General features: G+C 38.4%; 1 protein-coding gene across 6 annotated transcripts in view; it reads left to right on the forward strand.

Annotated features, from left to right (window-relative positions):
• LOC126356172 (Ca(2+)/calmodulin-responsive adenylate cyclase) overlaps positions 1-11,130 on the forward strand; it is a 1,163,484-nt gene that overhangs the window by 1,099,108 nt on the left and 53,246 nt on the right. For all 6 annotated transcript variants that reach the window (XM_050006929.1, XM_050006931.1, XM_050006933.1 and 3 more), the window contains one exon: positions 2,864-3,038. In XM_050006929.1, the coding sequence (XP_049862886.1) occupies positions 2,864-3,038 (175 nt within the window). The remainder of the gene's footprint in view (positions 1-2,863; positions 3,039-11,130) is intronic.

The following is an 11,130-nucleotide window of genomic DNA, read 5'->3' on the forward strand; positions in this document are numbered from 1 at the left end:
TCCTACCTCCTGCAGAATCCTCACTACTGCTCATCATATTCTGTAGATCCTGTCATGAAGGCAAAATTTCAGTTTTATGGAACGAATTGAGAAAGAAAGTGCATAGTGGCAACTATTAATAAAACATTAACATCATTCTGCCTGTACAATTTGTAGAGGGCCATAACTACCACAATTCTTAAATTATTGTTAATAAACGACTGCACCGAAAAGGGAAATTTATTTGAGAAACCCATAAGACTACAGAACAGATAGAACTAATGGCAATTATTTACCTTCAGGTTGAGAAATGTAAGTACTGATGATAGGCACATTTAAAAGTTGAAAAAATTATTGATAGTGTCAAAGTGGGGAAAGAGGTATAGGTTAGGGAGAAAGTTAGATAGAAGAGGCAGATCAATCAGACCCCAGGATGAGAGAGGTCAATCTCAGTCCATTGGGTGACCTGCCCCTCTTCCCTTTCTGAGGAAGAAATTAACAGTTCTGCAAGCTAAAATTAGTTTTCTAATTTGCAAATGCATGTGTTACCAGTACTTGAATTTTGCCTTGTTAAAAGAAGTACTAGAGACAAACAATTTAATTTATGGAATCGACAGTAATTTTAGAAAAGGATTTATACCATAGCAATTGATGAGATGATGTGGCTGCTAAATTTGGAACACCTTAAAGCAAGAGCAACCATAGAATCTCTAGACACCTGTATGTTGAAAGTAGAATTGGAGAAACCTGAGCACAAGCCACAACACGCCTGCAGTAATTATATAGAATATTTATTTTGTAAAATCACAGTAAAGGCTGCAGCATATATTGGGCTGGTGCATAAGTTCGTAGAATTTTTCCATAAATTTAATAAACACAGCAGGTACATGTAACAGAGACTTATCAATAATATGTCCTCCTTCCCTATTTACAACAGTCTAGCAATCGTGGGGTAACTTTTCAATTCCACAATTATAAATCACATTACTTTGAGGTGAAGAACTCGTCAAGCCATCCATCCAGGAAGGAGGTTCCTTGGAGGTTATTGTATAGAGAGCAGAAAAGGTGAAAATATAACTGCACAAAATCAAGTGAATAAGATGGGTGCAGAATGACTTCCCAATGTAGCTCCTGTATAGTGTTTCTTGTCAGCCTAGCAGAATGTGGGCAGGCATTATCGTGTAGTAGCATCACTGTACACAGTCTTCATGGTTGTTGTTGTTGGACAGTTTTTGATTTGTTGACAATAAATTTCAGCAGTGATAGTTACATCTCTGGAAGTAATTCATAGTACACCACATTGTCGCTGTGCTACCAGATATTTAACATTACCTTTTGTGGGAGTTGTTTGTTTGAGCAGTAATCTTTAACCCAATCTCATGAAGTACTGGAGCCACTGAAGAAATCAAAGAGAAGGAAATTTTGCATCTGATTCACTTGCATCAATGCTGTAGAATTATCAAATGCCTTGTATCTAAATAGTCAGTGAAGAGATCTGATATTTCTAACTTCTCTATTCTCCTACAAATCAAGTTGCATCCTATTCTTCCCACAAATCAAGTTGCACATTCTTAATTTAATTTTATGAAGTAATTTTTACTGTGTCAGTAACATTTTTCTAATATTTATTAGCACAACATGTATTGACAGCATGCTGCTATCATCAGATGCACTACAGTTACATGTACGTTAATCTGAAGTATGATGGGGGTTATTTTATGGGTGTGCCAGTGAGGATATGTACCAAAATTTAACAATTTTTCCTGGAAATTTATTTTCTGCAGCACAGAGCACAGCAATGAATACAACACCTTCACTTTACACTTTCACATTTAGATGTTTCTGCAAGACAAGTTTCCAGCAAAAATGGTTAAATTTTGGAATATTATCTATCTGGCATATCCAGCAAATAATCCTCATCACACCTCTTGTAGATGAATATCTAACTGCAGTGCACCTGATGATGGCAGCACACTGCCAAAATGCGTAACAGCAATAAAAATTAGTAAAAAGTTAGAGCATCAGTAAAAATTGTCATAAATTTATAATACAGTCATTGACCTCACCCAATTCCATACAACATGAGTAAATTTAAGCCTTAGAGAATTTAAATAACGTAAACAGCACAGAATTAAAATTGTTATCTTGTTTATTATCAAAGCTCTTGTTGCAGCAGACCTCAGACAGAATATATAATTTCTTATATAAGTAAGAAATGCATCAAATAGCAGAGATTAATTATTCTTACTCTTCATGAGATACTTCAGAACTGAGTGAAAGTTGAACGCTGCTTACCAGTGACCTCTTCATGAAAATACTGACAAAAATTATAATGCTTAGTTGGTGTGTACTCTTAACTTAATACAATCAGTGGTGTTGCAAAAGGAGGTGTGAGAATGATCATATTATAGGCTACATAATAGACTACATAATATCGAAGATTTTGTTCAATATTTGTAACCAGTAGAAACACTTATTCACGATATTCAGAACATACTTTTACAGTTACCACAGCAAGGAAAAATGGTGGAATTTTGACTGTGGGAACGAGGCAGCTGACAAATTGGTAAAATTGTGTTGTGAAGTACAAAGTCTAGCAGTATGTGATGTAATCCTTTACATAGTTGCTACACTGTTAATCAAGAGTCATGTGGCAATTGGATAAAATATGGCTGGATATAAAGAGCAGAGACACACATCTTGTATAGCTCACAACAAGGACATTGGCTACTTCTATCAAGGTTCAGAAAACAATTAAGATCTTCCAATGCATCACTGCACTGAAACTTTATTGTATTTTCTAGATGTGTTCCATCTATTTGTGCATGACTTTGTTAAGTTTTGAAACACTCAGAAAATAATTGCAAGAATTGATTGCTTGTAGGTAACTGAAGAAGTTTATCAAGTACTGAAGAATTACCCATATGAATTCCAATGCCGTGGTAAAGTAAAAGTGAAAGGCAAAGGTGATATGACAACCTACTTTCTGACAGACCGTAAGCAACCTGGAACAGTGAGAGTTGATGATCTCCCAAGCCTCAGAACTGGCCCTAGCTTGGGTAAGGAGACTTTTCTTTGGCATTGCACAACACGATAAATGTGTGTTTGATAAGAGTTGTTAATACATCTCTCTCTCCATTTCGTCCTTTTATACCATTTCTTATTGCTAAGTTTGTGTTTTTGTCTATAAAGTGCCTGTCGTTTCAGCTTTTAAGTGTTGGTTTAAGACACATCTCCAGTTGTGACTGTACGATCATAAAGTATTCTAATCCAGAATTATGTGAATTGGGTGCATTTAAAAATCCATTTTATTATTCTTTATAACTTGTGCATATAACTTTCAGGATGACTTTTGTAATTTGATTATTGTACATGATTGATTATAGAACAAAAATTTGGTGAATAGTTTCATTAGTTAGTTCATAAGGTTGGGTGGATTATTTGCATGGAATATCAAAATCACAAGAGATGGGTATTTACAGGCTTCTTAATCTAATTGTAATTAAATATGGCAGCATGCTATTTGTGCAAGTTTACAGAACAGTAAAAATGTTAATTTAACAACAGAAGGCCGAATGTAATTCCTTTGGACTGTAAAACAAACAAGTTATAAATAAAAAATTAGCATGCAATCAAAGGAATTTAGTCAAAGAAAATTATTTGGCTTGCTTTCCAATTTGGTATTAGCATTGCATGATACTTCTAAAGTTAAATTAAATTATGATGAAGGGCAACATTTTTCTTACACTGTATATATTGACATAGTTGTTCATCTAAAAAGTGCAGTCAGTTATAAATAACAAATTCCTTTAAAGACTATATGTAGTACGATACTGTACTGGAAATGCTCAACCCCTTACATAGTTATAATAAAATCTTGTTGGACCTATAGTTGTGCTAAGTTGTTCAAACCTCAAGTTAGCAGTTACCACTCAGCAATGATTAGGATGTACTTGGATGAAAGTGCATGATGTTTGAACTACACAGTGTGGCTGGGAATGATTAGATTTTATGAAATTGTATCATTATGGCAATGTCCATTAATCCTTAAACAGACACCACAAGATGACCATGGGCAAGCATAAAATATTATTAAGGACTGCATGATCTTGTGCAATGGTAACTTTCTTTGTAAATGATTAGTTATCGGACTATAGAGCTCTGGAATGTTATTCACTGAAAACAAGCAAGATATTTTATTTAAGTGATTTTCTCTGAGACTTGTAATAATGTGATGTCTTCCTCATGAACTTTCCCATTCTAACTTCCCAACTACTATTAGTGCAGTCTCTTCCTCCACATTGTCCTCTGTCTTTTCTGCTGTCCATTTTTAATTCTTTCCCTCTTTCTCTGTTTATCTCACATTGTTCATTTTCATATGAATTTGTGAATTATCACTGAAACTTGGCCATAATGGGAACCAATGTGGTTGTATGATCAGGTGCAACCACATTCCATTTCAAGATAGTCTGCATTGTTATTTCACAGTCCAAGCATGGAAATAGTAGCAACAAATGTTTGCAGTGCCAGGCATGATGGATTACTATTAACATACACTCCTGGAAATTGAAAAAAGAACACATTGACACCGGTGTGTCAGACCCACCATACTTGCTCCGGACACTGCGAGAGGGCTGTACAAGCAATGATCACACGCACGGCACAGCGGACACACCAGGAACCGCGGTGTTGGCCGTCGAATGGCGCTAGCTGCGCAGCATTTGTGCACCGCCGCCGTCAGTGTCGGCCAGTTTACCGTGGCATACGGAGCTCCATTGCAGTCTTTAACACTGGTAGCATGCCGCGACAATGTGGATGTGAACCGTATGTGCAGTTGACGGACTTTGAGTGAGGGCGTATAGTGGGCATGCGGGAGGCCGGGTGGAAGTACCGCCAAATTGCTCAACACGTGGGGCGTGAGGTCTCCACAGTAAATCGATGTTGTCGCCAGTGGTCAGCGGAAGGTGCACGTGCCTGTCGACCTGGGACCGGACCGCAGCGACGCACGGATGCACGCCAAGACCGTAGGATCCTACGCACTGCCGTAGGGGACCGCACCACCACTTCCCAGCAAATTAGGGACACTGTTGCTCCTGGGGTATCAGCGAGGACCATTCGCAACCATCTCCATGAAGGTGGGCTACGGTCCCGCACACCGTTAGGCCGTCTTCCGCTGACGCCCCAACATCGTGCAGCCCGCCTCCAGTGGTGTCGCGACAGGCGTGAATGGAGGGACGAATGGAGACGTGTCGTCTTCAGCGATGAGAGTTGCTTCTGCCTTGGTGCCAATGATGGTCGTATGCGTGTTTAGCGCCATGCAGGTGAGCGCCACAATCAGGACTGCATACGACCGAGGCACACAGGGCCAACACCCGGCATCATGGTGTGGGGAGTGATCTCTTACACTGGCCCGTACACCTCTGGTGATCGTCGAGGGGACACTGAATAGTGCACGGTACATCCAAACCGTCATCGAACCCATCGTTCTACCATTTCTAGACCGGCAAGGGAACTTGCTGTTCCAACAGGACAATGCACGTCCGCATGTATCCCGTGCCACCCAACGTGCTCTAGAAGGAGTAAGTCAACTACCCTGGCCAGCAAGGTCTCCGGATCTGTCCCCCAATAAGCATGTTTGGGACTGGATGAAGCGTCGTCTCACGCGGTCTGCACGTCCAGCACGAACGCTGGTCCAACTGAGGCGCCAGGTGGAAATGGCATGGCAAGCCGTTCCACAGGACTACATCCAGCATCTCTACGATCGTCTCCATGGGAGAATAGCAGCCTGCATTGCTGCGAAAGGTAGATATACACTGTACTAGTGCCGACATTGTGCATGCTCTGTTGCCAGTGTCTATGTGCCTGTGGTTCTGTCAGTGTGATCGTGTGATGTATCTGACCCCAGGAATGTGTCAATAAAGTTTCCCCTTCCTGGGACAATGAATTCACGGTGTTCTTATTTCAATTTCTAGGAGTGTATTAAAAGTATTGATGAAGATATAAATGACAGAGTGAGCAGAGAAGAAGCTGTGTGCTTCCTAGATGAATAAGCTAAGTTAAATGACTGTTGTGCAAATTATAGCAGATGATATTTGTTGCTGAGAGAAGTAAGATACCATCAGATATGGTCAAGTAGGTAGTCAAAATAGTATCCTGTGTATTCGATTAGGTTTCAGTAGGTGCCAGAAAAACAAGCGATCATACATGGAGATCAAATCATAGTTATAAAGTGATTTCACTCATTCAATCCTTCATACTTAGTGTTCTATAATTCCCATAAGGAAATAAATCCTTCAGGAATTTGGTATGATTACATTAGGTACAACAGAATCAAAATTTCCAGTATTTCATCTAAATCAGATGTGAATACATGTTTCCTAACTCTGACTAAATGCTGACATAGTGTCATTGAGACTGAAGTATTGTTGGACAGTAATGCTGATTGAGGTTGATTATATCTCTCTACTTGTGAGAATATTTTGATGTACGAAGTGAGGGAATTTATAGTTGACCATGTACTTACTATCATAAGGTTACAATAATAGTATGTTCAGGACTTGCCAGTGTCACCTATTGGTGCATGAAACAGAGTTGAGAACTGTAAATATGATTATAGACATTCCTTGGTGGAATATAAATAATGGAAGAAGTAGAGATAACAATTCACTGTGTAGTCGAGGCAATGAGTTGTTAAGTCATTAACAGGTTTGAGAACTTTCCTGAGCTTTTGGACAACTCCTCCTTCATAGCTAACTGAATATTTTTGGCTCAGAAATGGGCAGTTCGGGCAATAAGTGGTGAGAGTTCACGAACCTCTTGTCGACCTCTGTTCACGAGTCTGGGTATTTTGACATTGGCCTCTCAATATGTACATTCCTTATTGTCGTTTCTTGTTACCAATATTAGTTTATTCACAAGAATAAGCAGCTTTCACTCGGTTAATACTTGTCAGAAATCAAACCTTCAGTTGGATCAGACTTCCGCCACTCTTGTGCAAAAAGATGTGCAGTATACTGCTGCATCCATTTCCAATAAGCTGCTACTCGAATTCAAAATCTTATCAGTAATCCACACACTTTCAAATTGAAACTGAAGAGTTTCCTCATGGGTCACTCCTTCTATTCTGCCGAAGAGTTCCTAGAAAAATTAAGCTGATTCTTATTGCATTGCTGATAGCGTTTACTTAAACTTATGGACTGGCTTTTTTCAGATTCATGAACATTTATTTTTATCTGTTATTAATTTTATGTTGTAATTTCATGTACTGACACGTTCCATGACCTTGGAGATTTGCTCCTCAATTTGGTCCTATGGGACTTGACATGTAAATAAATAAATAAATAAATAAATAAATATACAAATACATACACCTGCACATGTGCAGTGCCCTGTCAGTGTAATTAAGGTATTAACATGTATAATAATTTTTGAGGTGGGTATGTATTTCTTTCCCTTGTTCTAAACTATACTAAACTGACAATTTACCACTAGCTCCTGAGTGAAATTAAATCATATGTTAACAATCAAGAGTATTAGTTAGAAAAGCTATGAATATAAATCAATAGACAAAGAGTTAGAAAGCTACAATGAATTTTTTTCTTGTTCAGTGTCAATAATGTCTTAATGTACAGTTGGGGGGGGGGGGGGGTGAGTGTGTGTGTGTGTGTGTGTGTGTGTGTGTCTGTGTGTGTGAGAGAGAGAGAGAGAGAGAGAGAGAGAGAGAGAGAGAGAGAGAGAGAGAGAGAGAGAGAGTCATGTTCACTGAATTAAATAAAAAGAGCTGGAAATTCGCTCATTTGGTGTAGGAATTTTAACACAGAAAAGAAACAAAAATAAATATTCAGTTAGCTGATGATACTCACAAGAGCTGCTAAACATTTTAAGCATGTGTATTTCAAAGATGATGATTCCAGTCTGCAACTGTATTTATTTAGTTCTTCTCACAATTATTGTTTTAGGAAGGTGTGTTTCACTTCTCTTTATGGCACCAGTTATGAACCTTTCTTTTTTGTTAATGAATGCTTAATTTGTAGATTTTTGTTCAGTTATTTATTTTTATGTTTGAATTTTGATATAATCTCTTTCAGTGTTCTGTGTTGTCTTTATCTTGTTTTTGTATTATTTTTTTTAAAGTTATTGTCTTAGTTATTATTGTCCCTCCTATCTTGTCTGTTTATTGAGAGTATCTTTTATACAGCTGCTATTGCTGAGGAGGTTGCCATGGTCAACTAATATGACGTCACAGTGTCATCTGCTCAGGTTTGATCTCACTTGAGCATGTTACAAAATTTTGCTACTGCATTCAGTGATGCCTTGCATTTGTTTGTGGTTAAGGCTCTAATACAAATAGTATTTTTTATCATAGATTAGTTAACCTGGACTACAGATTGAAACCAGTGTGTAGAAGTACTAATTATTGCCATTGTTTGCCCAGTCACATGTTTATAAAATTGTACAGCTGTGCTGGAATATGTTGTAGCTCTTAGGAGATGACGTGGAAGTAGATGCTGGCTTATAAATTGGAGATAATGTTTGAAGATTTATTATGACAATTGCAGATGAAATCAGTTTGATGTGTGAGCTTCTGAATTTACCCTAGTCAGGGTCTTATGTACCTTCCCTCTAGGTAGTTGGTTATAAGGCATATCCACTAAAATGCAAATCATCCTTCCTACAATTCTCATCCTCCTCATCTCTGCAAGCTAGTTTATAAAAGTAGCAATGTAAGTGTTAGAGAGAATGCTATGAAAAATGGTAAAATATAAATGGAGACAGTATGAATGGACAAAATTATTAAAAAGGTCCAAAAGATAAAATGGCAGATCTTGGAAAATAAAATTTTCGACTACATGTCCAAATAAGAGGAATTTCATTACACTAAGTTTGTATCATTATTATTTTTCTAGTGTCACCATTATTGTAAAGTGCTTACGGTGGTGATACAGTTACATATGATACTAAATAATCCATCACATTGTAGGAGTAGAATGCTAAAAAACCAGAGTTTCATTATGAAACTTCCTGGCAGATTAAAACTGTGTGCCGGACCGAGACTCGAAGTCTGGAACTTTGCCTTTCCCGGGCAAGTGCTCTATCAACTGAGCTACCCAAGCATGACTCACGCCCCACCCTCACAACTTTACTTCTGCCAGTAGGAGACGAGACACTGGCAGAAGTAAAGTTGTGAGGGCGAGGCATGAGTCGTGCTTGGGGAGGTCAGTTGGTACAGCACTTGCCCGCGAAAGGCAAAGTTCCTGAGTTCGAGTCTCGGTCCAGCACACAGTCTTAATCTGCCAGGAAGTTTCTTATCAGTGCACACTCCGTTGCAGAGTGAAAATCTCATTCCAGAGTTTCATTAGTTCTTCATAAACAATATTTGAGATAATTTTAAGGGTGTTTGGTAGATATACAAACTCTTTCTTAAGTTTATTGTGAGATTTTGATAAGATGGAGGGGGACATTTGCATGATAAGTGTCTCTGACTAGTTGTTGGGCTTTTAGAACAAGAAACATCAGCTTCACGCTGCCACATCTGTCTGAACAGTAGTGCCAGTGCTCTCAAGAAGACCATAGAAAATGCACTGCTTCACATGTTCAACTTTTGTTTACGGAATGCCATGATATCTGATATAGGCATATCTAATAGATAATTATAGAATGAAATGACACATTATATCACAGACTGAACAGAACATAAGAGGGTTGAATGAAAAGTAATGCGCCCACCTTCGTTAATTTGGTCTGTATGGGAATATTTTAATAAATCGAATGCAGAAATAATCCTTAGAATGTGATCTTTAATTACCAATATTCACTTTGCCACATAATCACCAGCCTATTGGATACATTTCTGCCAATGATGAAACAGGTTTTCTGAAGCTGTTGCTTGAGAAGTCAACACTCTGTTTCTGCAACCACAGTCTCACAGTTCTCACAATGTCTTCATCAGAAGTATAATGATGTTCTTGCAGCTCGCTTTTCATTATAGGGAACAGATCTAAGTCAGACGGTGCTAAATCTGGACTGTGTGCAGGATGCCGTGTGGTGCTGAGATTCAGTCTCTGAAGTTCTGTTGTGGTGGCATGTGAAGTGTATGATTTGGCATTGTCATGCTGCAGGAAAACATTTCCATTTCCCTTTTCCTTTCAAACCCTTGTTAGCCGTCATTTCAGAGTTCACAGCATTGTGATGTAATGTTCTGAATTTATTGTTGTTCCATGATCAAGGAAATCAACATGGGTATCACCATCTGCATCCCAGAACACTGTGGCCATGTTTTTCAAGCTGAGAGCTGTGTGTTGAATTTCTTTTTTCTGTGTTGATATTCTATAGACTGACATTTCATTCTCTGATGAATCTCCTTTGGGGTGACACATTCTGCTGTCAAGAATTAAATGACTGTACATTGACTGACTATCTGTGCTGGGTTCCATACTTTACACTGTAACAACACAACTGTTCAATTCTAAGGCTTCCTGCCTGCTGGAGCTGAAGAAAAGAGTCTACTGAACAAGCCAGTACCTGCTGAACACCACTGCAGTCAACTGTTGAAGAGTTATGAAGGTGGAGACATTACTTTTTAGTCGACCCTTGTACATTATTTACATTATTCGTAACACAGGTACTGCATTTGAAAAATCAGCTCATAACAGTAATTTTATCATTTTGGGTGTTTCCAATAGCTGTATGAAAGTAGGTGTGTATGGTGGTGTGGGGGGATTGAGGGGGGGAGGGGCGGTGGGAGGGGGGGGGGGCAGCATGCTTGCGTGCTTTGTTGTTGTTTTTTACTGACGTTCACATTCCAGCGTTTGGTGAAATGTTAGTTTGGTAGCTAGTAATCAATCATCTTATGATTTCCTTTGAAATTTCTTAATATTTCTCATTCTTTACTTTCTTAAAAACAGATTATATATGTATTATTTTACCTTCAGTTTCTTTGTGAATATCTCTAACTTGCATTTTACTCCTGAACCTTCATCAGAACACAATGTGACTCTCATAAAAATGAAGCCAACACACAATATTTCTTGCTCCATTAGATTAAAAATTCTCCCTTTGGCTCTATATGTGGACTTTGCTGGAATCTCAAAGTTGCAACTGTATGATAAACCCCATGCTGTCTTCATATCTGTTATCTATTCCCATCTCCCA

This window comes from Schistocerca gregaria, chromosome 3, assembly GCF_023897955.1.
Source record: "Schistocerca gregaria isolate iqSchGreg1 chromosome 3, iqSchGreg1.2, whole genome shotgun sequence".
In the NCBI taxonomy this organism is placed as follows: Eukaryota; Metazoa; Arthropoda; class Insecta; order Orthoptera; family Acrididae; genus Schistocerca; species Schistocerca gregaria.